This window comes from Carex rostrata, chromosome 12 (assembly GCF_964058835.1).
Source record: "Carex rostrata chromosome 12, lpCarRost1.2, whole genome shotgun sequence".
Classification (NCBI taxonomy): Eukaryota; Viridiplantae; Streptophyta; class Magnoliopsida; order Poales; family Cyperaceae; genus Carex; species Carex rostrata.
The window spans coordinates 11,721,446-11,747,140 of record NC_135929.1 but is presented as its reverse complement, the minus strand read 5'-3'; the positions used below and the strand labels follow the sequence as shown (position 1 = coordinate 11,747,140).

Sequence of the window (25,695 nt, the reverse complement as noted above, 5' to 3'; positions counted from 1 at the left end):
AATTCTACTCAATTAACCATTACGGGTCAACAAAAATGGAAGTCAAGCCATTAACACGGCGGGGCAGAGAAGGTTACCTCAGTGAAGGTGCGGTCCTTGGTATTAATGCTTTGAAATTTGTGCACTTACAAAAAGATTATATATATATATATATATATGGGGCTGCACCGGTATTTTGCGGCTCCTTGACTGGGGCCGCATCAGTATTCTACGGACTCCAGTCTTTGAGGCCATAGAATACCAGTACGATCCGGGAAGATTTCAAATTTCTCAAAAACAAGAGTATTTTAGTTTATTTTTTATTTTTGAAAAAATGTTATAAATAAAAATTTCGGCTAGATTTGCTCTAATTATGCAACTGCCAACTGTCGATATATAAATCAACATTGAAAGACCTTTACAGTTTTCTAAAACAAATTTGTCTTCTCATTCTTTTCAATTTCTCTTAAAATCTAAAACAAAATATTTTTATTCTTCTATTTCTACGGACTTATTCTCTTTATTCCCTCTGAATTTTACTGTACAAGCAAGTTAAAAAGAGCTTTACATTTGCTAGGTAGTTTTCTTCTTTTTGGTGATACCTAAATTTGTGAAGGTAGATTGCAACTTCATGTTTGTATTTTTTTTTTTTTTTTTATTCATTTTTTGGTGATTGGGAGTTGTGTTAGTTTGTGCCTGGTGGAGAGGAATTCGGATCACACCCGGTACCGGTACCGCAGGTTCAGTTATTAAATCTAGATCGGTCGTTTATTACAACACGAATCTAAAAAATAAATGCTTTGTTTACAGTGTAAATAGATACTGAATTCCAATCGCTCGGTTGAAAGTTAATTTTATCTCATTAAACTTGGTCCGTTACGGTAAAGGATACAGACTCTGATGAAGAACATGTCTTGAGAAAAATTGATTATTTTCTAGATATTTATAACATTTTTATAAAAACACTGTATTTTTTTGTCAATGAGTTCGGCTACTATGACATTAGTGGTATTTCAACTTAAATACTACCAACTCTAAAACATTTTTTTTTTAAGAATAAATTTGGAGGTTTGGCCTCTAGATTGTGGGTGCTTTTTTAAGTTAATTTTAATGCTTTCATTTTTCATCATTTTTTACCGATTGACTTGGTAGTAAAATAATTTGAAAAATTATAAATTTTTCATGTAAATGCATCAAAGTAAATCGGTTTGAATTCCTTATTTGAAATCTATTTAATAAATTTTAAATTGGTAGCAAATAAATACCACCGGTATCACAATAGCCGAACTCATTTTTCAATTTGACAACAAAATATAAATATTCATACATTTTGCTGTTAAAAAGAAGCTAATGGTATCATAATTCTTTTAATTCGTATATGCAGTTTATTATTTCTCCATCGTATTTTTTTTCAAAATTTTAACGTAATTTGTTTTATATTCGTGCTTATATATTGTCATATATATATATTTCACATAAAATATATTACTCGTGGTGACTTAATTACATGGCGCAATTTATTTTTTGGATTTGATAAGTAGAGATCTAGTCTATCAGTTTTCTTTAATTATCTATAAAGAATTTTCATCTGAGTTTTAAATCTACGATCTTTCACATAGAGAATATTGTCTTTTGCCACTAAACTAAAATGCTGATTTTTATGTGGTGCAATTTATTAAGCAATAGCTATGTTAAAGTGCTATAATTAATTATCTATTTCTACAAATTTTGTATAAATCTTAGACAGCATACATGTTTAAATAATTAAATAAGTATACATATTAAAATTGGTCCGGTTAACAATTTATAGTTCATTATAAGTATGCTAATTTTTAATCTTCAGATTGTAAGTAATTCAAATTTGAGTTTGGAATTGAGACCATTCGATAAGAATGCAAACTAATTCAGACTAATTTCAAAATTTACGAGATTTAATCTTCATCCGATTAACAAACGGACGGTTTAGACCCGAATTTTTTTTAAATACCATAATAAAAAAAAAATCAAAATACTTCCGTTTTGTAGAAATTTCACCTTTATTCAGGCCGCAAATTGACTCTACGGTCCCACTTTGCGTGTTACAACAAACCAAAACACTCCTGCGGCCCGTTAAATGGGGCTGCAGATTGACTCTGCGGTCCTCTCAAAATAGAGTCGCAGATTGGCTCTGCGGTCTGAGTAAAGGTGAAATTTTCCAAAACGGAGGTGTTTTAGTTTTTTTTTTTTTATTATGGTATATAAAAAAATTTCGGGGTTTAGACTACTAACTTTTGAATTACGGACCTGAATTCGAACAAGGAAGAGGTTCACGCAGAGGCGTGATATCTTTTGCTGTTTTATCAAGATTCGCACAAGAGCAAAATCCAATGATCCACAAATATCCCTATTTCTGGTTCAGATTTCCAGCAATGCGGTTGATACAGTCCTCTGTGTAACGAATCATACAAATATTGTATGCGGTCTTGATCCCCTCCAGGAAAGGGAGTTTGTAAATACCAACTTTATATTCAATAAAGTTTTTTGGCAGCCTCTGCCATTTCATAAAAAAAAAAAAAAAAAAAAAATAGAGTTACATCCGGTGAAAACTGTGGTGCGCTTAGGGCTGTCAGAAAAGCTCGCGGCTCGCTCGTGGCTTGCCTCTAGCTCGCTCACTAACAGCTCGCTCGGTAGTGGACCGAGCTGTTAACGAGCCAGCTCGGCTCAAGCTCGGGCCAAAATAAACGAGCTGAGCCAGGAGTCAGCTCGGACTGGGCCAGCTCGGCTCGTTAAGCTACAGTGAATTTAGGATTTAGTCTCGTATAATTTTAAGTCCAGTCCCATTTTTAAAGACGCAATTATGCAAAATTAATGTATTTTCAGTTTGGGAAGAAATGATATGGCTTTAGTTGCTTAAAGATGTGCATGCTGGACAATTTCTTAAATTTTTTGAATGAGATTTCTTATTTTTTTTATTTTTGAATTTGTATAATAACAGTCCAGCGAGCCAGCTCGAGCTGGCTTGTCACAAGCTGAGCCAGGGGTTTTGGCTCGGGTGACCTAGGTCCAGCTCGCTCGGTCCAGGCTCGGGCCAAAATAAACGAGCCGAGCTAAAGCCTAGCTCGTTTACAGCCCTAGGTGCGCTGTGCATCGAGTTTGATGGGATCTAGACTGCCCGATTTCCATCGAGATTTGTACGTAAAATTAAAATTTACAAATTGTCCATAAATTTAAAAATAGTATGTGAATCTCAATGCGAACTTGATTCAGAACCATGAGGTCAACTCGAGAGATCTCGGCCGCTAGATTTTTGTAATAGATGGAATAACGATATATGGACCGAGTTCGGATATCCTAAAGGAGCTGAAATTTTAAATTTGGATCCGAATTTTCCGATCAAAATCCGAATCAATCTGACTCCATTTAAAAATCCACAAGACCCTTTAATATTAGTGGAAATATATGGCCCGGACCTCAATTTGATCAAAATTGGGGTTATTTTACAAAATCTGAATCAAATATGAAAACATAAGGTCAACCCGAGAGATCTCGGATCAAATAATATTGATTGGAAATCGATCCGATCTTGATTCACGGTCAATCTGGCTCAAGTTAAAAATTCGCCAAACCCTTTAATATTAGTGGAAATACACGGTGCGGATCCAAATTCAAAATTGGGATTATTTTAGAAAATCCGAACTATCTGGACCGTTGATCTTTTTTTCCCGAAAGGCGACGACTGGACGAGGGTACCAAGAATTAACCGAAAAATAGTAAGAAAATAGAAATTGAATATGGTTTGCTGTCAAAGTCAATTGAAATATTGTTTTTTTTTTGTTAGGGGTCGATCGAGGAATGTGCCTCACATATTCAATGGCATGGTACAGATATATGATTATGATTTATTATGAGTATACTTTTTGGGAATCATATAGTAAAATTAAAAGAACATTACACAATTTAAAAATAAAATGACGGCTTAATTTTACTGGTTTTCTTCATTCACCAGCATATAATAAAACAAATAACATTTTTGCTGTTACAGCCTCACATAATAAATAATTGAGGTTAAATCATCTTTGAAGCATATTTTTGCTTTTTTAAATAAGAATCAAACTCAAACTTCTTATAGATATCCATCTTTTTTTTTTCCTTTTGATTTTTAAAATTATACTCTGACAATGTCAGAGTAAATTTTACACTTGAATCCTTAATTTATCAGAATTACAACCTGGGCTCGTATCACTGGTTTGCACATTTTGGCATGAATCAAACTTTGACCAAATAAAGGATTCATTAAATTGAATGAAAATTAAGTTTGCTTAGATTAAGCGAACTTATATTTCCATATATGCTGCTTAAGTTTATTTTAATCATATAATCCTTTCCTTTCCCCTGTAATTGACCTCAACTCATAAACAAACTAGATGATTTTCATCCCAAGCAAAATACATCAAAGACCAACTAGTTATTATAAATGTTGGGGGCAATTTCATGTATATCCCTCAAAAGTTTCAATATTACATATTTATTCCTCTAAATTAGTAATTACATATTTATTCTTGAAAATTATACAAACTCACAAATTGTCCTTGCAGTCTAGGTAAAGTTGGAATTCTCCCAAAACTGAGTGTTTTGGTTTATTTTTTTTTATTATGGTATATAAAAAAATTTCGTCCCATTATCAATTTATCTTATTTTTTTTTTTAAATTTAACCCTTGTTGGTCAAATTCCTACAAAGAAATTTCAAATTCAACGGCGTGCCCAATTGCCCATAGCACACATAAATTTCGAATTCAAAATGCGAAATTTTGATTCTAGTCTAATATACTTAATTAGAAATTATAATTTTAATGATGAATTGTTTTATACACAAATTAATTCAACCAAACTAATATGCATCCATTGACCTCGAACTAAGTACTGTTATTATGTCACTATTATATATATATATATATAAAAACCAATTGACATATTAATTTCACCAAGTTGCGTGTCAAATTTATTTTAAACATCTTTGAATTTTCCTTGTATTCATTCATTCATTCAACCTCAAATCCCTGTCAAAGAGAAAAATGAAGGATATTGCAATGATGCAACCTTTCTTCTCTAAGAATCATTCTTCTCTCTACCTACTCTTGCTTCCATTTTTGTTTCTCTTTCTAATCTTCTTCGCCGTCTACCCGAATGATCTCAAACTACAGTCGTTCTTCTCGACATGCGATAACCATGACGTCTCTTTCGTGGATCCCGTCATTGTAAAACCCGATTTTCGACTGTTGATCAGTGTCTTCACCACTTCTTCGACTTTCGAGCGGCGCGACCTCCTACGACTTGTCTATTCCAAGTCAATGTGGCCAACTAACAATGTCACTGATTATGTCGACATCCGTTTCGTGATGTGCAATATCACGAACGAAGATCACATCACCATGGTCGCGCTCGAGATCATGAATTACGGTGACATTATCGTTCTAAATTGCACCGAGAATATAAACTCCGGCAAGACTTACAACTATTTTTCTAGCTTACCTGACATGTTTGATCATGATTCGCCGTATGATTACGTGATGAAAACTGACGACGACACTTACTTGCGGCTCGATGCATTGGTGGAGTCTCTTCGCAACAAACCAAGAAATGATGTGTATTACGGTTTGGAGATTCCGTGCAACGGCACCGAGTTCAACTTTTGGATCCCTGCGCCATTCATGACCGGCTTAGGGTATCGATCGATCGATATATATTGTATTAATTTTTCAATCTGCAAAGATAATTAAGTTAATTATATAATAAATATGTTGTATTATTGTAGATATGTGTTATCTTGGGACTTGGTGGAATGGATTGCAATGTCAGAAGTGCCGGTAAACCACACGACTGGACCTGAGGACATGATGTTGGGATGGTGGTTGAAGATGGGCGAAAAGGGGAAGAACCGGTACAACAATGCTCCGGTGATCTATGACTTCCGGGGACCCGACCAAAAGGCGAACTGCTTTCGCCACAACTTGACCACGGACACCGTGGCGGTGCACCGATTGAAGGAGAACTCAAGGTGGACCACTGTGCTCAACTACTTCAATGTCACTCATGGCATTAAACCTTCTAAATTGCACAATTTTAGTTGACATTTTTTTTTTAATGTTTTGTTTCATTTGTTTATGTAATAGTGCTTAGTAGCATAGATCTATATTTTATTTTTTAATTATTATCATGCATTCATTTAATAATATCTGAGATAATATTTCAGATTTTATAAATGAAATTGAATTTGATTGATTGCATTGGAAAATTATTATTTACAACTGAATCATTCAAAATTTGAATTATTTGGTGAAAAGTAAAAAAAAAAAAAATGGCTGTAATTTGACGCACATTCTAGTTAAATAATAAAAAAATATATCTACAGGTTATTTTTTTTTTAAATTTATTGATATTTTTCGTAATTAAAAGATTAATGTATGCTAGACCTAATTCATTTTAAATACTGTTCAAATAGTGTTCCAATGTAACGTTCTAACTTCTGAAATTAATTTCGGTAAGAAACTTAATTTCTTTCTATAATTTATTAAGAGAAGGATCTACTTATATTCTTTTTTTTGGTAACACTGGATTACACTCTATATTTTTAAAGTTAAAATAGTCGATCTAAATCATTCAACGTGATGAATATATCAAAATGTGCTTTCTGATCAAATTGTACATTCTTTTAATTTTTTTTATTATTTGTTAAGATGGGTACAAATTAAAATTCAATGATCTGAAAACAACAATTTTGTAAAATACTTAATAAATAGTAAAAAAAAATCTTAAAAAAAATGTAAAATTTGATCTGCAAGCACATTTTAATATATTTATCATGTTGAACTGTTTGGACTTTGAAAACTTTGAAAATGTAGGATGTAATTTGGTATCACCAAAAAAGAGCGCAAGTGGATCCCTCCTCATTTATCAAAGAAATATTAAAGCTTATTTAATTTACAATGAAATTATAGAAATTATAATAATTGATCATTTCTACGGAGCATAAAGATGCGACACATGAATTTGACAATTTTGTATAATTTAATCGTCCTTTCTTGGCGTGTGATAATTTATTAGTGGTTATATGCTACACGCTTCTTAAATTAATTTCGGCATGAAGCATTTCTTTTCTGTAATTTAACAAAAATAAAATTTTAATCAACTTACAGCTGATTTGTCTGAAAATGAAATCATACCTACTTTAAAGTGCCAAGTTGCTTTCAGAGATATATTATTATTGCCAAAGAAGCGATCTGATGCCTGATATATATTTTTTTATGATTCACTTAATAATTAATGTCAGTTACAGTCAGAGAGACGGATTCAGAATTTTTATCAGAGTGGCAAAAAAATATCGAATTTAATTTAAATAACTAATTGAGTTTAAACTCATTAACTAATTAGATACTCGATAAAAAATAATACTTTAACTTATACTTTCAAATACTCTAACTTGTAATTTATGATTCTCTACCTTATAATTCTAATTACCAATCATAATTCAAGAATTTTTTTTTAATTTTAACATTAAATTTAATCCGAATTATAAAATAAATATTCAGAGGAGAGCAATAAAAATTTCAAGAAGGGGACAAAGCCGATCAGAACGTCTCGATCTCCACTAAAACTGAAAATTTAGGCCGGGGGGGGGGGGGGGGGGGGGGCAGTTGCCTCCCCTGAGACCATGTGGGTCTGCCCCTAATGTCAGATTAATTTAGTTTATTTAAATAGACACCAAATTATCCTAGTTAATTGTCATCAAAAATCTTTTTGTTAATGTCATCTTTTTGTTAATATATAGATGACAGTATTTTGTTAATGCAATGTATGGGTTAAAACCAATTTACATATTATGTTATAATTATATGTTTATATTGGTGGTCTAATTTTGTTGGTGTCTAATTTGATTATATTTTCTTTAATGGCTGCTAAGAGATATTTGCTTCTTTGAAATAGTTGAAAAAATGCTCATGTTGGATGAGCACTCAATTCTACAATCTACTGGTTTTCAAAAATTTGTATAATTGAGAGCAAGATAAAATTTTAAATAATTGGAGGGCTGACATGAAAATAAACCATGTACCAATAAATAGCACAGGTGCTGTGGAGAAGAGGAGATATGGCTCAGGTGTTGCGGAGTCCAACAGAATAACAGGCAATAGCACAGAGTTGTTTGTACTATCTATTTTGCTATAGGAGGTTCAATTGCTGTTATATTTTTTTTTGTTGTTTGGATGGTTGTTTGTATAATGAACCAATAGCACAATGTTAACTGTACTATATTTTAAGGTTAAGTTCTTATGAAGCAATATGCACTATAAAAATCTAGCTAGATGGTGAAGCCGAGGAAGAGGGCCCCAAAAGCACAGTACCGAACCTGATTTCTTATGGTATTTACTGGTACAATCGATGACTCGGTACCGAATAAATATCCTTTTGTGTTAATATGAGACAAATCATCATATCATTACTAATCATATGTTTGAGGGCGCAAGTGTCATTTTAATTTAAATGAAATCATTTTCTTGTATTATGTACACTTTCCAATCAAAAATGTGAAAAGAATTCAATTCTTTTTTATTTTTATTCCGATCACCAAAATTCAATTGAAATTCATCTCTATTGAACTCTATTGAATTGAAATGAATTGAACTCTATTGAGTGGGGTTTCCGATCAGATCCTACATTTGCTGGAAAAGAATTGATTTCAATTCAATAGTATTCAATAGACATGATTTCCAATTGAATTTTGTTGATCGGAATAAAAATACGAAAGAATTGAATTCTTTTCACATTTTTGATTGGAAAGTCTATATAATAGAAGGAAATGATTTCACTTTAAATAAAAATGACACTTTTGTCCTTTTATCCTTGTGCTTAGTGTTTCTTTTGTTGAAATAATTTTATGCTTAATTAAAATGTGTACTGGTTTTCTCTGCTTTTATTAATATGTGTACCGGTCACATAAATATTGATACATTCAAACTTGTTACAAGTGCTACATGAGAACCTTTTGTACCAGAAAACTGATACAACCAACCAAACCCTTTTGTACCATATTTACAACAGAACCGAAGGAAATTTAGAAATAAATACTTTAATAAGAGTACTTGATGCCACTGCTCAAGCGAAGAGGAAGAGACAAAGAATTGAGTGTTAACATAAAAGTTGAGTGTTAATATAAAAGTTGAGTGTTAATAATATAGGTCAACATCTCGTCTAAGTCAGCAAAATAGAACATCTCATATGACTGAAATGAGTCTAAGAAAATGTAAGTTAAAAAATATAACAAAAAAAAAAATTTGTTGCTTCGCCTCTCATCCATCTTGGGTATACTTCAACTCAGCTCCAGAAATTTTACCAGTAATGGCAAGATTAGTATCAGTCTTTCAATCCGTATCAGTGCACATACCAGAAATTGTACTAGTGGTACCGGAGTTTGTACCAGAAACTGATTCGCACCAAAATTCTTACCAATAATCATCCCCGCTGGATCTCCAAAACCTGCTGTACCAGAATGCGTACCAGTGATACTGGTACACTTGTCAGTGACTCATTTTCTGAACTTTTAGAAGTACAAGAACAAACTAAAATCTTTTTTTTTTTTAGAGAATGTCAGAAGCAATACCGGTTTCATTAAAAGTAATGCTGTCTAATTTTCCTTTATCCGCAATACCATCATTAAATCTGGTACAAGTATAAAATCTGATACAGTTCACTTTTGACGAACTATCTTTCTCAATCTAAATATTAGACAAGGACTCTAATAATTGAATATACTTGTAATTGACAGTTCACAACTATTTATTATATGAATGTGTACATGTAAAGCATGACCAATTTATGCCTCAACAACTAAATCAAAGATGTAATTGCAGAATAGAAACCTAATTTAGGAGATAAGCTTCAACAATTAAATTCATCCACAAGTTTGAACTAACAAGCGCAATGACCACAGATACGTCACTTAGGAGAATTGGCGTTCCGATCAGAGGGGTAATAGTGACAAAGTTACTTAGGAGACAAGAGAAACACATACAATTGATTTTCCGGAGGCGAGATCAAACCAAGCAGCTTCGCGTAGATATATACTTGATTTTAGAGGGGATTGGGATTTTGGCTTTGGATTCTTAACTCGTAAGTCAATGGCTTGGATAAAAGACGCTTTGTGGAGGGAAACCTCTAAGAAAGGCAATTTATAGGCTTATATTTATTTTTTTATAATAAATATATAAAAATAAGAGTAGGACTAAGCTGTTCTTAAGTTCACCAAGCCCTTTCATCAAGTTTAAAATCTATCGAATTAACTTTAAATGAAGAATCTAAACTATTGAAATCTGCCTATCTTACGTGTGATGATTCTACATGTAAAAATTTTAAACATTTGAATTAATTTAGTATAAAGTCAAGCAGTCCAAATTAGAAGATTAATAAATTTGTGAATTTATAAAATTTAGAAGGGCAAAATATGATATTATTAATTTTAGAGGACATATGCAATTTCAAGATTTTTAAGGGATATACATGAAATTCTCCCCTAATTAATGATAAGTGTACGTGTTTCACTTGACCAATGTCCTTTTTTCAGAAATTGATGATAAAATTAAATTAACGTAACAAAAACGGTAACATTTTGAACTTTCTGATGACCAAAATTGAGATTGAAATCCAAACTAAAAGATATTTCATATTAAGAATGAAATATTTATAGGCAGAGATATATTTTGACATTTTGATACAATGTATGACTATGTTGATTAATGTTAATTACATGTTATTTATTTATATTTCAATATTTTTGTTAATTTGATTGAATAGGAATTGGGAAATGTAAACGGGTCGGTACTGGGTTGGTACAGGGAGGACTGTAGAATGAGAGCATGTTTATATGATGCCACTCAGGCTTGTTATTATCATGGGTAATCCATGGAATAACATAAACCATCTTTCCATGCAAATATTAGCCCTTGGAAATATTGGAGTGGGTCCCACGTATGTTGGCCTTGGAAATAAATAGGTGGGTCCCTGTCCACTGGCCTTGGAAATACTTGGGTGGGGTCCACTTATGCTGCCTTGGAAATACTTATGTGGGTCCCACGTTCTCTGCTATTGGAAATACTCCAGACAGTGTCCAAATTCAAAAGTATTTCCAAGCGCATTTTTTCCAAGAGTAATCACATGGAAAAAGTAAGAAACAAGTATTTCCAACGGCGTCGTTGGAAATAACCACTATTATCAACGGGGGTTATTGCTATAGTGGTATTTCCAACAGTAGCGCATGGAAATGACGATTTCAGAACTTATTCCAATGGTATGCCAATGGAAAAAGCCATTTCCTGCTCAGAAAAATATGGTAAATTCTAGTAGTGATACTAAAAATTAGTTTAAACTAACTCTTTCGGGTCTCTTCCTTTGTTTCTCAATTTATGATGGAAAAACAAGGAATCCAAATTATATAAGTATCAAATTTTAAAAAATGATTTAGTTTTTCAAGTATTAGTTACTAACGAACAAGTAGCAATCCGAAATCTGTAGAGTATGATCATCAATTAACAAGTCCTTTATTAACTTCTGAGTTCTGAGTCCCAATTTGACCCCATATCAGTTAATTGACTGTACTGAAATATGATAAAAAAACTAATGGATTGCATATTTTATAGTTGTAGTAGTAATTAAGTACTAACTTAGGTCAGAACGCTGGGTTCTTGTAAAATAAATTAATATGGGCTTCTGTGGGCTAATAGGAAGGGCCCTGATGGACACTTATTGGGCTGCTTTCAGTGTGATTGATCCAGATCAGATTTTACCCGTTCATTATTTCAGTTCTTGCAGCAATTGTGAGCAATGAGTATATATAGTTCGTGACATAATTATCAGTTCTATGCCATTTTATTGGAGCTTAATTTGTAACCAAAATAGAAGATAGAGCTCATAAATTAGGCTTTTATTGACGTATATGTACTAATTGGAATATCTTTTAATTTGCTCCTAATTAATTAAGTGGTAAGTAGAAATTTTTAGTAATAGATAAAGTGAGAGAGATATTTTCTGTAACTCTTTCATTATTAGTAAATTATTAATTTAATTGGAAATCTACTTTCTCATCTCCTAATTTTCAGCAATAAACTATCTAGGCAGGGGAGCTAACACTCCAGATCCTACGGTTAACTCAAAGAATTTTTCCACGGTATTGGTCCAGTCAAAAAATTCTTCGGACTTGGGGCTTCTAAAAAAATTAGGAATTTCGACACGTAATCTTCAAAGTTGACATCTATCAGCTTAATTAATTCTACTGAGCTTTGATATATAATTAAGGAAATTAAAAACAATGCTAGTGCTCAGAGGCTGAGAGCATGAGACTACATTTTGAGAAAAAACGCAGACCAATTTCTTGCCACCTAACCCTATCCCAAATAGAGAGAGCAACGACTTGAGTCAACTAATCCAACAATCTAAAAACGCTGCTAATCTACTGAAACATCGAAATATACTTGTCGAAATATTGAAACTTCACTTTGACCAGAGGGCAACAGTGAAAATGAAATCATTGAAGAAAATAACAACAACACATGACAATGCGTAGAAATTTGGTGCAAACCTTTTTGTTGGACTACAATTGTATTTGTATTTTGTATTTTGTATGTGTATACACAAGTTACAAATTATATCTGTCATTTTTGATAATTTTTTAGTCTTAAAATGTGATTTAAATTGATAAAAAAAATATGAACATGGACACATACTATTGCTTAATTTTGCACCAGGTAAATTTATATACTATTTGCTGAAAAATATGAACATGGAGACAGGTAAATGTATACATCAGAGTTTTATACATAATATTTAATGGGTGAGTCTATGGTATTATGCATATTACGATTTGGCACCGTGCTACGGCTCTATATTTGAGTTTTCAAATCCTAACGGTCGATCCGAACCGTTCATCTTGTTCTCCATATTAATATGTGTTTGGTGACCAAATTTTACATTTTTTTGAAATTCTTTTACTATTTTTTTAGATTTATTGAAAATCACTGTTTTTGGATGGTCCATAATTTTTAGATCAAGTGATTTTCTAAATATCTGAAAAAATAGTAAAAAAATTTCAAAAAATGTAAAATTTGGTCTCCAAACACATATTAATATGGAGAACAAGATGAACAGTTCGGATCGACCGTTAGGATTTGAAAACTCGAATATAGAGCCATAGCACGGTAACAACCCGTGATATGCATAGTACCATAGACTCACTCATATTTAATATATCTGCTTAATTCTGCACCAATAAATTTATGTACACATAAATAACATATAATATGTGAGCAAAGTTAGAGTGTGATGTGTTAACTGAGAGTGTTTGGTGAGTACAATTCCAAAAGTCTATCGGATTGGTTTTAAATAATGAATCCAAACTGTTGAAATTCATTTACTTTGCAAGTGATGCATTTACATGTAAAATTTTAACGTTTTAAATTCATTTAGTACAAAGTCAAGAGGTTAAAAAAATAATGAAAAATGAATAAATAAAACAACTTCAAAAATTAAGAACTTATAAAATCAATATTCAATTTTTTAACCGCTTGATCTCAACACGAGAGATCTTGGCTGCAATATTCTCTTTACTGGATCGAATGACGGTATATCAACCGAGTTCGGATACCTTATAGGAGCTCAAATTTTAAATTTGGATTCGAATTTTCCAATCAAAATCCGAATCAATCTGGCTCAAAAATATACGGTCCGGGTCCAAATTCAAAATTGGGGTTATTTTAGAAAATCCGAACTCTGTGGAACGTTGATCTTTTTTAAAATCTGAAATATTATCGCAGATATTAATAATTTACGATAATAAAAAAAAATGTAAGCTACTGATCCGTACAATTACATAAACAAATGAAACAAAACATTAAAAAAAATGTCAACAAAAATTGTGCAATTTAGAAGGTTTAATGCCATGAGTGACATTGAAGAAATTGAGCACAGTTGTCCACCTTGAGTTTTCCTTCAACCGATACACCGCAACGGTGTCCGTAATCAAGTTGTGGCAAAAGCAGTTCGCCTTTTCTTCGGGTCCCCGGAAGTCATACATCACAGGAGCATTGTTGTACCGGTTCTTCCCCTTTTCGCCCATCTTCATCCACCATCCCGTCATCATGTCCTCAGGTCCGATCGTGTGGTTTACCGGCACTTCTGACATTGCAATCCATTCCACCAGGTCCCAAGATAACACATATCTACAATAATACAACATATTTATTATATAATTAACTTAATTATCTTTGCAGATTGTAAAATTATACAATTATATCGATCGATCGATACCCTAAGCCTGTCATGAATGGCGCAGGGAGCCAATTGTTGAACTTGGTGCCGTTGCACGGAATCTCCAAACCATAATACACATCGTTCCTTGGTTTGTTTCTAAGAGATTCCACCAATGCATTTAGCCGCAAGTAAGTGTCGTCGTCAGTTTTCATCACGTAATCATACGGCGCATCGTGACTAAAGATGTTAGGTAAGCTAGAGAAATAGTTGTAAGTCTTGCCGGTGTTTATATTCTCAGTGCAATTTAGAACGATAATGTCACTGTAATTCATGATCTTGAGCGCGACCATGGTGATGTGATCTTCATTCATGATATTGCACATCACGAAACGGACGTCAACATAATCAGTGACATTGTTAGTTGGCCACATTGACTTGGAGTAAACAAGTCGTAGGAGGTTAACGCATGTCGAGAAGAACGACTGTAGTTTGAGATCATTCGGGTAGACGGCGAAGAAGATTAGAAAGAGAAACAAAAATGGAAGCAAGAGTAGGTAGAGAGAAGAATGATTCTTGGAGAAGAAAGGTTGCATCATTGCAATATCCTTCATTTTTTTCTTTGACAGGGATTTGGATTTGAGGTTGAATGAATGAATAAAAGGAAAATTCAAAGATGTTTAAATTAAATTTGACACGCAACTCGGTGAAATTAATATGTCAATTGGTTTATATATATAACAGTGACATAAAAACAGTACTTAGTTCGAGGTCAATGGATGCATGTTAGTTATCCTTAAAGGATGTTATGTTATCCTTAAAGGAGACATGATCACATGGCACATCATATAATCCAGGTGGGTCTCTATGTACTTATTTTATTTAAGTACTCAATTTATCTAATTTGAATTTGAAATTTTGATTTACCTTTTCTTCTTCTTCTTCCTTGTCAACTTGTCTTCCTTGTTTTCGAATGAAAGCATGCCCCTTCGTGATCAATATGTCAATTGGTCAATGGATGCATGTTAGTTTGGTTGAATGTATAATTAATATGTCAATTGGTCAATGGATGCATGTTAGTGACATAATAACAGTACTTAGTTCGAGGTCAATGAATTATAGTACTTAATCCGCTTAATTCATTTAGCTTCCTTAGCCGCTTAATTCTACCGAACACCGGTTCCTTAGCGCAGATTAAGAACACCTCATTTAGTTTCATTTTGCCTAGATTTTAATCTTCTGCCCGGACTTTAAGGCATCCATACTCCTTCTTTTAGCTTCCTTAGCTTTTACCTACGGATTAAGACAACCGAACATCGGTTTCTTAGCGCTTCTTAAGCTCTTAATCCTTCACTCTTAATCATTTGTTGCCGAACTGTTTATTATATCTCCATTATTTGGTTGCAAAATTTCATGGTTATATTTTTGTCACATCTATTTTTTTTCAATAAAGTTAAGAGGTCAAGTCACCCAACTAGCTTAATATTTAATTATTTATAATGAATTTCCAATTCTCCATTCAAGTTTTGAATTTGCAATTTTTCACACATAGTACAATATCTTTGCCACTAAATCAAAAATTAGTTCTCTATTTTATCATATCTATTTCACAATAAATGTATTACTCGTGCCGACTTAATTACATGATGTAATTAATTTGTAAAACAAAAAGTAAATTTAGTGCTATAAGTTTTTTTATTTAGTAAACGTTAGAGATTAATCATCTATTACTGAGTATCCACAATAAATTTGTCATCCGATTTCTATTCGTTTTATGCAAATGGAGATTTTGTATAGATACTTAGATAGTACTGTAATTATCTATTTTGCAATTTTTATATAGATACTTAGTATACATATAAAACAGTATACATATATTTTAATTGGTCCAGCTAATATTTTATTTTCTGGTTAATTAAAGATGCTATATTTTGTGTTATAAAAAGATGATGGTTTAGACTATCAACTTTTATTTTTTTGTCCATAAAATTACTATATAATCTTCCATCTCAAAGAAAATGTGTCTTTATCACTATATCAAAAATTAGTTCTCAAAGATATTATTTTTTTGTGATATATAAAGGTGATGGTCTAGAATACCAACTTTTATTTAATTGTCTAGAAAAAATTTATATGCTTTTTGTATCAAAGGATATTTGTTATTGTCACTAAATCAAAAAAATATATAGTTCTTAAAAATGTTTTTTTTTTTATTATTCTTTTCCCTTCTTTTGTGGTTGGGAACTTGCAGGACAAGGAAGAGGTTCATGCGGAGTAACGGAGGTGATCTTTGTTGTTTAATCGGATCTAAATAGAAATATTATTTTACAAATTCAACAATACTCATCGACAATAACAGCGGCGGAGACACATTGAATCAAGAGTAGACTGTCTACTCTTGAATTTTGAAAATCATATGTACGTATATATATAATCAGGTTGTTGTCTACTTTCAAAAAAAAAAAAAAATTTCTACTCCTGAATTCATAGTAATCTACAAACACTGGTTATACCAGTCAAATTTTGTGGATACTTCTGATAAAAATTATATACAGTAAACTGACTAATGACATAAACTCGTTATTGAAGCATATGCTAACCGTTTTTTTTTTTTGGCCGACAATTTTTTCAAATAGAATGAACTATTAGTCTATTTATTTATTTATTTTTTTGCAAGCTATTATAGTCTATTACAAAGCCGATTAAAATATATGTTGCATTCCTGGTTGCTCTTTGGAGTTCTCAAAAGAACAATTACTAGCTGCTTTCGATGGTAAAAAAAAGATTTCTAATAATTTTGACAAATACTGGATAAATTTATTTTCTATTTTGAAACCGTTTTAAATAAATAAAACATATTACATTCGGTCTTTTCTATTTATTTAACCCAATGTTATATATATATAGGATTATAAATGGATGATGGTGCAATTTCATAGAAGAACAAGAGCCTTTATTTCTTCTACTTATCTAGCAAATTGCATCGTTGTTAAGTTTCTTAAAATAATTTAAAATTTATTCTACATAATAATTTTAATGTAGTGATGACTTTGATTGAAGAAGAATGTATTCCAAATAGGAGATATTAGGGGCGGATTTTAGTACATCGGTGCTAAGCTATTTTATAATTTTAAAATTTTAGTTGTGTATATTAAAACTTAATTAATTGAATTAATTTTTTTTAAATGTTTTATATATATTGTTGAGTCTCCCTCAATAAATATCAAATGTTTGCTTATAATCTAGTGGATAAAATTATATTTTATGATTGAGAGGATAGTGGATAAAATTATATATAATAATGAAAATTTTATCAATAGTTCTGAGAATTTATTCGCCGACAGTCTTACACTTAGTATATTATTATTATTATTATTATTATTACCACAAAAATGGTTCAATTATTAAAAATTTAACAATTTTAATTTTGATATTTATTGTTCTATTATTTATAAAAACAGATGGTGAGAATATAGTTTTTAATGTATAAATTGTTCAAAATTTATTTCCTGATGAAGTTAAAAAATTGTTTACGTCTTGTAACTAACATTTCGATGTTTTAAATTACTATTTTATAATATTTATATAATAAAATAATGATAATAAATACATAATTTTTATTGAATAATGCACGGTCTTTGACGAATATATACAATCTAATTAAAATATGGACAAACACACACAAACACAATGTAAATAAATTCTAGCAATACTTTATGTGTAATATTTAAAAACTTATATTTAGTTTAGACATATGTCCTTTCATCCTTTGATGTAAGAGGTCATGAATTCGAAATTCAGATGTAAGAGGTCGTGAATTCGAAATTTGAATGGAGAAATTTTTTGTTGTAATAATAAAGATATATAATTTAAAAGTTTGACCTTCATCTTTCTTTGAAAAAAAACTTTATGTGTAATATTTCATGTATATGCTTGATTTATCACAATTAAATTTATACACACATAAAAGAAGTAAATTAGGTATTAACTGTAAGTTTGATAATTCAGAATCTTAAATATATGCCTTGGTTGATGAAAAAGCATGAACATAAACACAGAAATGTATTATAACTGCATTATAGATCATTTAAAAAAAACCTTCTAAATTGTAAGCTACTGATCCGTAATGTATTATAGAAAATGATCAAAAATGTATTATAGATCATATCCAACGGTCTTATTTTTTTAAAATGTAAGCCACTGATCCGTACCATTACATAAACAAATGAAACAAAACATTAAAAAAAATGTCAACTAAAATTGTGCAATTTAGAAGGTTTAATGCCATGAGTGACATTGAAGAAATTGAGCACAGTTGTCCACCTTGAGTTCTCCTTCAACCGATGCACCGCAATGGTGTCTGTGGTCAAGTCGTGACAATAGCAGTTCGCCGTTTGGTCGGGTCCCCGGAAGTCATACATCACAGGATCATTGCTGTACCGGTTCTTCCCCTTTTCGCCCAACTTCATCCACCATCCCGTCATCATGTCCTCAGGTCCGGTCATGTGGTTTGCCGGCACTTCTGACGTTCCAATCCATTCCACCAGGTCCCAAGATAACACATATCTACAATAATACAACATATTTATTATATAATTAAATTATCTTTGCAGATTGTAAAATTATACAATTATATCGATGGATCGATACCCTAAGCCGGTCATGAATGGTGCAGGGAGCCAATTGTTGAACTTCATGCCTTTGCACGGAATCTCCAAACCATAATACACATCGTTCCTTGGTTTGTTTCTCAGAGATTCCACCAATGCATCGAGCCGAAAGTAAGTATCGTCGTCAGCTTTCATCACGTAATCATACGGCGCATCGTGACTAAAGATGTCAGGTAAGCTAGAGAAATAGTTGTAAGTCTTGCCGGAGTTCATATTCTCGGTGCAATTTAGAACGATAATGTCACCGTAATTCATGATCTCGAGCGCGACCATGGTGATGTGATCTTCGTTCGTTACATTGCACATCACGAAACGGACGTCGACATAATCAGTGACATTGTTAGTTGGCCACACTGACTTGGAGTAAACAAGCCGTAGGAGGTTGCGCCGCTCGAAAGTCGAAGCAGTTGTAAAGACACTGATCAACAGTCGAAAATCAGGCTTTACAATGACGGGACCCACGAAAGAGACGTCATGGTTATCGCATGTTGAGAAGAATGACTGTAGTTTGAGATCATTCGGGTAGACGGCGAAGAAGATTAGAAAGAGAAACAAAAATGGAAGCAAGAGTAGGTAGAGAGAAGAACGATTCTTGGAGAAAAAAGGTTGCATCATTGCAATATCCTTCATTTTTTTTCTTTGACAGGGATTTGGATTTGAGATTGAATGAATGAATGAATATAAGGAAAATTCAAAGATGTTTAAATTAAATTTGACGCAACTCGATGAAATTAACATGTCAATTAATTGGTTTATATATATAATAGTGACATAATAACAGTACTTAGTTCGAGGTCAATGGATGCATGTTACGTAGAGAGAAGAAAGGTTTCATCATTGCAATATCCTTCATTTTTTTTCTATTCTGATCCAGTGGATCGCCACGTCGGATTTGCCTCGAAAGGACAACATCAGGCTCGAAGACATGTGGACCGGGAGATGGTTCAACATGGCTGGGAAAGCCAAAAAAAGGTTCGCATCTGTGTATATCAATTTGTTTGTTTTCTCTGTCTTGGGTTTGATTGTACATTTTCATGGCCTAATTTTGATTTGAGCTGCCTGGTTTGCATCAGAACCTTGCAATTCAAGACTAATTATACAAATATCTCTGACAATATGTGAATAAATGATCCAAATTCTTAGATATCAATTAATAAATTAATAAGAACTTGATGCATATTTTTTCTACATATCTACAAAAAGTTATATATGTATTTTTTTTTTAATTTTTCTTCATTACTTGTAAAGAGACAAGCAAGCTACAAAAAGTTATTTATTTTAATGTGTGGATAATCAGGCACTCTTTAATTTGAATTGTAGTTTTTTATGATTTAAATGTGTCCTGCATCAAAATGGTCCAATTATCAAATATTCAATAGTTTTAATTTTGATAATATTGTTTATATTATTTATAGAAAATGAATGGCGATATTTAGATATTTTTTTTATGTATAAATAAAATGTTAATAATTTATGTTACGATGAAATCTTAAGAAAAATTAGGAAGTACGGATTGTCAATATTTGTCGGATCTGAAGAAGTTGAAAGCAATTGCGTGTTTATATTTATTTTAATTTTTCGGTGATTAATTAAGAGGTGTGTTTAGTTTCTTGCTGGTCGAGAGCATGTCGGAGAAGGTAGATTCTTTCCTATATTTTATTTTGTACTTTACAATATTTTTAAGAAAATCCTGTACTATTTGTCAATTTGACAGCAGAGTAAAGATATTCTTCAATTTTGAAGCACCTGGTGTTAGGTAGAGTGGAAAAACCTAGTTCTACTATGACTAATACGTCGTGACTTTGGTTTTGTACTGTGATTAACTGAATAGTAACCTGTGCCGTGATCAAAATGTTGAGGGGTGGCTGTGACTCGCGTGCCTTAACCATTCGTGTGCTATGTCCAAACGTAACTAGTTACATTTCTCACGGTTAACTATTTTTTCATAATTTAAGTTAGTTTATTCAAGATTCACCATTTAATTAAGACCTAACGGTCCTAATTACACGTGACTCGCGTGATTACGTGCCGTGCTGTGCCATGACTGGATCTTTCGCATAACGTGCCATGTCGTGCCAATTTTTTTACAAACTGGTCACGGCACAAGACACGCGAGTCACGGCACGGAACAGTAACACGTGCCGTGCCGTTCCATGACGGAGCCGGCTCCGCTGTGCCATTTTTCCCACTCTAGTGTTAGGAGTGAAAACGGAACAGATAATGCTCATACTATATTTGTATCTGTCAATGAACGGATACACATATGGATATGGATAGTAAACAAATACTAAAATTTAAAACCAAATCCACCTTAAACAGATACGGATACAGAGCAGATAATCTTCGAATATGGATTTGAATACGTATACAAAATGAATAATATATTGTCGGATAATTAAGTCATATGAACTTAAAGATAGAAATCACACCTCAACGGAGTGTCTGGTTTATTTTTTATTCAAGATAAAGAATCATTATTATCATTATTGTCATGAAAATTTGTTTATTGTCACTGTTACGGCTGTTCTATTATTTATTAAATAATTAATATATTGTTTTGATCAACTATAAAAAAAAATATTTTCTGCATTACAAAAACTTTAATTTATTTAATGATCCAGAAAATATTATGATCTTTGTAGTACATGTAATTTATTAAAAGTTGTATCTATTTTGAAAAAAAAAAACAAAAACTTTAATTTATTTAATGACTGTTATTCAAAAATAATTCTCAAAATAGATACAACTTTTAATAAATTAAATGTACTAGAAAGATCATAATATCTTCTGGATTACCTAGAAGTGACTTTTGAACCGGGATCAATAACTCATAATCTAAGCATTTTTTTTTCCAATAACACATAAAGAAATATATTAATTTTTCTTACCGCCACAAAAAATTCGACCTGAAAAATATTGATCTAGGTTATTTGTTGCAGTCTTTCTAATAAATCAAATTATATTGTATTCCATCTATTTTCAAAGAAATATATTCAACATTTCTAATATTTTAATACAAAAAATAAAAAAAATAAATTTTTTTGTTTTTAAAAAAAAAGCACAAAACACAAAACTGGTGCACCATTAACCGGACATATACTATACCAAAAATTTTGCTCATTTCCGGTTAACCAATAACCGGACCCATTTCACTAATCCGGGAATTGGGTAATCGGAAAAAAAAAATCCGGTTATTAAGTAACCGGATTGGGTAGTTTTCGAAAATCAACGCCGAAGTGGTTATTTTTTGTAATTTGATTTATTGTTTGGATATAAATAAAAAATCGGCATATATGCGACACATGGATTTGATAATTTTGTATAATTTAGTTGTCCTTTCTTGGCGTGTGATAATTTATTAGTGGTTATATGCTACACGCTTCTTAAATTAATTTCGGCATGAAGCATTTCTTTTCTGTAATTTAACAAAAATAAAATTTTAATGAACTTACAGCTGATTTGGCTGAAAATGAAATCATAGTTATTTTAAAGTGCCAAGTTAATTGCTTTCAGAGATATATTATTATTGCCAAAGAAGCGATCTGATGCCAGATATATATTATTTTTATTATTTTTTGATTCACTTAATAATGCCAGTTACAGTCAAAGAGACGGATTCAGAATTTTCATCATGGTGACAAAAAAATATCGAATTGAATTTAAATAACTAGTTGAGTTTAGACCCATTAACAAATTAATTAGGTACTCGATAAAAAACAATACTTTAACTTATATTTTCTAATACTCCGACTTGTAATTTCTTATTCTCTACCCTATAATTCTAATTACCAATCATAATTCAAGAAATTTATTTTAATTTTAACCCTACAGTTAACCCGAATTGCAAAATAAATATTCAGAGGAGAGCAAAAAAATTTTAAGGAGGGAGGACAAAGTAGATCAGAACGTTCTGATCTCCACTAAAACTCAAAATCCAGGGAGGCAGTTGCCTCCCCTGGGACCATGTGGGTCCGCTCCTGATGTCAGATTAATTTAGTTTATTTAAATAGATGTCGATTAAATGTTAAATAAAAAAAATTAATAATTAAGTGATTTTCAATCGGTTCGGACTGAATTTCAAAAAATATACGACAAATTATGCTTTAATTTAATAACAATACAGTCCAGTTTAGTTACTTTATAATTTAAATTATTTTAAAGATTTGTCATTGACTGATTTAGTTCAGAAGATAATACTTGAATATTATTCCAAAATTAACTTGTTCATTTCTACTTTTTATTTTTTTATATAATAATTAAATATATAACTAGATGACTATTTCTGCAAACTCTCCCTTCAAAATATTCTTCATGCAGCCTTTTTAATTAATTAGAGGAGTAGAACTAGGGTGCTTTTAAGCTCACTAAAGTTTTGGTGAGCTTAACTTTAAAACTTATCAAATCGATTTCAAATGACGAATCTGAACCGTTGAAACCCGCCTACCTTACGTGTGATGCATCTACATGTGAAATTTTTAAACACTCGAATTAATTTAGTATAAAGTCAAGCGGTCAAAAAACGTTCAAAATGAATGCACTAAAATTAATTTATTAATCTTCTAATTTTGACCGCTTGACTTTATACTAAATTAATTCGAATGTTTAAAAATTTCATATGTAGATGCATCACACGTAAGGTAGGCGGATTTCAACGGTTCGGATTCGTCATTTGAAATCGATTTTATGAGTTTTAGAGTTAAGCTCACCAAAACTTTGGTGAGCTTAAGAGCACCCTAGTTCTACTCTAATTAGAGACTTCATATTCGAAAATCGAAATGCATACTTAGATATTTCTATTAAAATTAACAACGGTTAATCATGCTTTTGAAAACACATTTTTATAACTATTAACAATTGTCAAATATTTTTTTATGTCATTTTTTAAACCCCTCTTAAATTGCACAGTTCATATTTTATTGTCCGAAATTTTGAATACGCTCATAGTCACTATTATAAACACACACTTTTCTATTTTTTATTTTTATTTTTTTTATATAAGTGTGTCATAAAACAAAGGTTAGAGGGAGAAGGGTTAGGGTGTTTTTGGTTAAAATTATTGACAGAGTAATTTTTAATTCATGAAGCGCGGTACGTTTAGATGAATAGCTGCTATTAGGAATAGGAATAGCGGAGCTATTCTCAATTCAAAGCAATCCAAAAAACAAATGGACTATTCTGAATAGTTGAAAACATTGCTATTCTGTTGTTTCCTTGTAGAAGAAGGAATAACGACTATTTATATTTGTGAAGAGAGAAAAATATATCTTTTTATCTAACTTTCCATCAACATATATAGCTCCGATGTGACAAAATTAACGTTACTTATCCCATTTTCATGTCATGACAATCCGTTTTAAACTTCACTTCCTTATTTTTTTCTTTTACTTAACATCATTTTCTTTTACTTAACACCACAATAACATTATTTTTTTTTATTGCATCTATGCACTATTCTCTGAAATTTTTATTAATACCCAAGAAAATTATAAAATTACAAAATCTATCCAACTTTTCACAAGAATTTGAATTCTGCCCCTTTCGGTGAGAAAATAACCGAACAAAGCCCTTCTTTCCGGTTATTTTCTCACCGAATCCAAAAATTAGACCGGTGAGAAAATAACTAGAAAGAGCGGCTTTGCTCGGTTATTTAGTCACCGGATCCAGGGGTCTGGTCATTTAATCACCGGATTCTAATTTTTTTTTTATAAATTTGAAAGAGAACAACGAGAGCAGCGAGAGAAGGGAAATAGAGGAGTGAAAGAGAACAGCGAGAGAAGGGAAATAGAGGAGTGAAAGAGAAGACAGTGAGAGCCGAGAGAAGGGAAATAGAGAGGCAGTGAAGGGAGCGAAAGAGAAAAGAAAGAGACTCATCTTCTTCAGGTTTTTTTTTAATATCTATTTTATTTATTTATATAATAGTTTAGAATATTATTTCAATAAGTTAGAATATTGTTTAGAATAGTTTAGAATATTAGTTCAATAATTTAGAATATTGTTTAGATTGTTTAGATTATTGTCCAAATAATTTAGATAATTCCAAAATGGTTTATATTAGTTTAGAAAATTCCAAAATAATTTACATTAGTTTAGAAAATTCCAAAACGGTTTACATTAGTTTAGAAAATTCTAAAAGGGTTTAGAGTAATTTATAAAATTCAAAAATGGTGTAGAATAATTCAGAAAATTCCAAAATGTGCCCGAATAATTTAGAAAGTTCAAAAATGGTGTAGAATAATTTAGAAAATTCCAAATTGGTGTCCGAATAATTTAAAAAATTTCAAAATGGTGCAAAATAGTTTAGAAAATTCCAAAATTTCAAATAGGTTTCGAAAAGGTTTAGAATAATTTTGGTAATTTCAATTGGTTTAGAATAATTTAGAAGATTCCAAAACAGTTTAGATTAGTTTATAAAATTTCAAAACTATTTAGATTAATTTATAGAGGGAGAATAATTTAGAGAGGGGACTGAATTAATTTTGAATTAATTTTGTAGTATGGCAGATGAAGTAGGTGATCAAGTAAAGGGGGAGGGAGATACTTTTAGTCGTCTGTTGTGGATACCTCACAACCATCATAGGGTGTGTGAGGCTTCTAAGGAGATAAGCATTTACTTATTTATATTTTCGTGACTTGTTCAAAAATCTCATCATGTTTTAATTCCTAATTTCAATTTTGTAATGTAGAGTATGGATGTTATAAACGTCAAGCACTACAGTTGCCATACCCCGTACCACGCTTTGTACGAGCCATTTTTTATTCGATTGGGCTTATACCAGATCG

The 25,695-nt window shown here is 31.5% G+C and overlaps 3 protein-coding genes across 3 annotated transcripts; 1 reads left to right on the top strand and 2 right to left on the bottom strand.

The window, feature by feature from the left end:
• Positions 1 to 4,943: 4,943 nt before the first annotated feature.
• On the top strand, positions 4,944 to 6,226 carry LOC144563106 (beta-1,3-galactosyltransferase pvg3-like). Its single transcript, XM_078312497.1, has 2 exons — positions 4,944 to 5,681; positions 5,772 to 6,226. Exons 1-2 carry the CDS (start codon positions 5,032 to 5,034, stop codon positions 6,085 to 6,087), a joined length of 966 nt encoding a protein of 321 aa, XP_078168623.1. The 5' UTR covers positions 4,944 to 5,031; the 3' UTR covers positions 6,088 to 6,226.
• A 7,562-nt stretch (positions 6,227 to 13,788) lies between these two features.
• On the bottom strand, positions 13,789 to 14,859 carry LOC144562952 (beta-1,3-galactosyltransferase pvg3-like). Its single transcript, XM_078312319.1, has 2 exons — positions 14,306 to 14,859; positions 13,789 to 14,217 (listed from the first exon to the last, which is right to left on the bottom strand). The coding sequence occupies exons 1-2, from the start codon at positions 14,857 to 14,859 to the stop codon at positions 13,902 to 13,904; spliced, it is 870 nt and encodes a 289-aa protein (XP_078168445.1). The 3' UTR covers positions 13,789 to 13,901.
• A 3,596-nt stretch (positions 14,860 to 18,455) lies between these two features.
• On the bottom strand, positions 18,456 to 19,528 carry LOC144563342 (beta-1,3-galactosyltransferase pvg3-like). Its single transcript, XM_078312808.1, has 2 exons — positions 18,896 to 19,528; positions 18,456 to 18,811 (listed from the first exon to the last, which is right to left on the bottom strand). Exons 1-2 carry the CDS (start codon positions 19,525 to 19,527, stop codon positions 18,496 to 18,498), a joined length of 948 nt encoding a protein of 315 aa, XP_078168934.1. The 5' UTR covers position 19,528; the 3' UTR covers positions 18,456 to 18,495.
• Between the last annotated feature and the right edge of the window lie 6,167 nt (positions 19,529 to 25,695).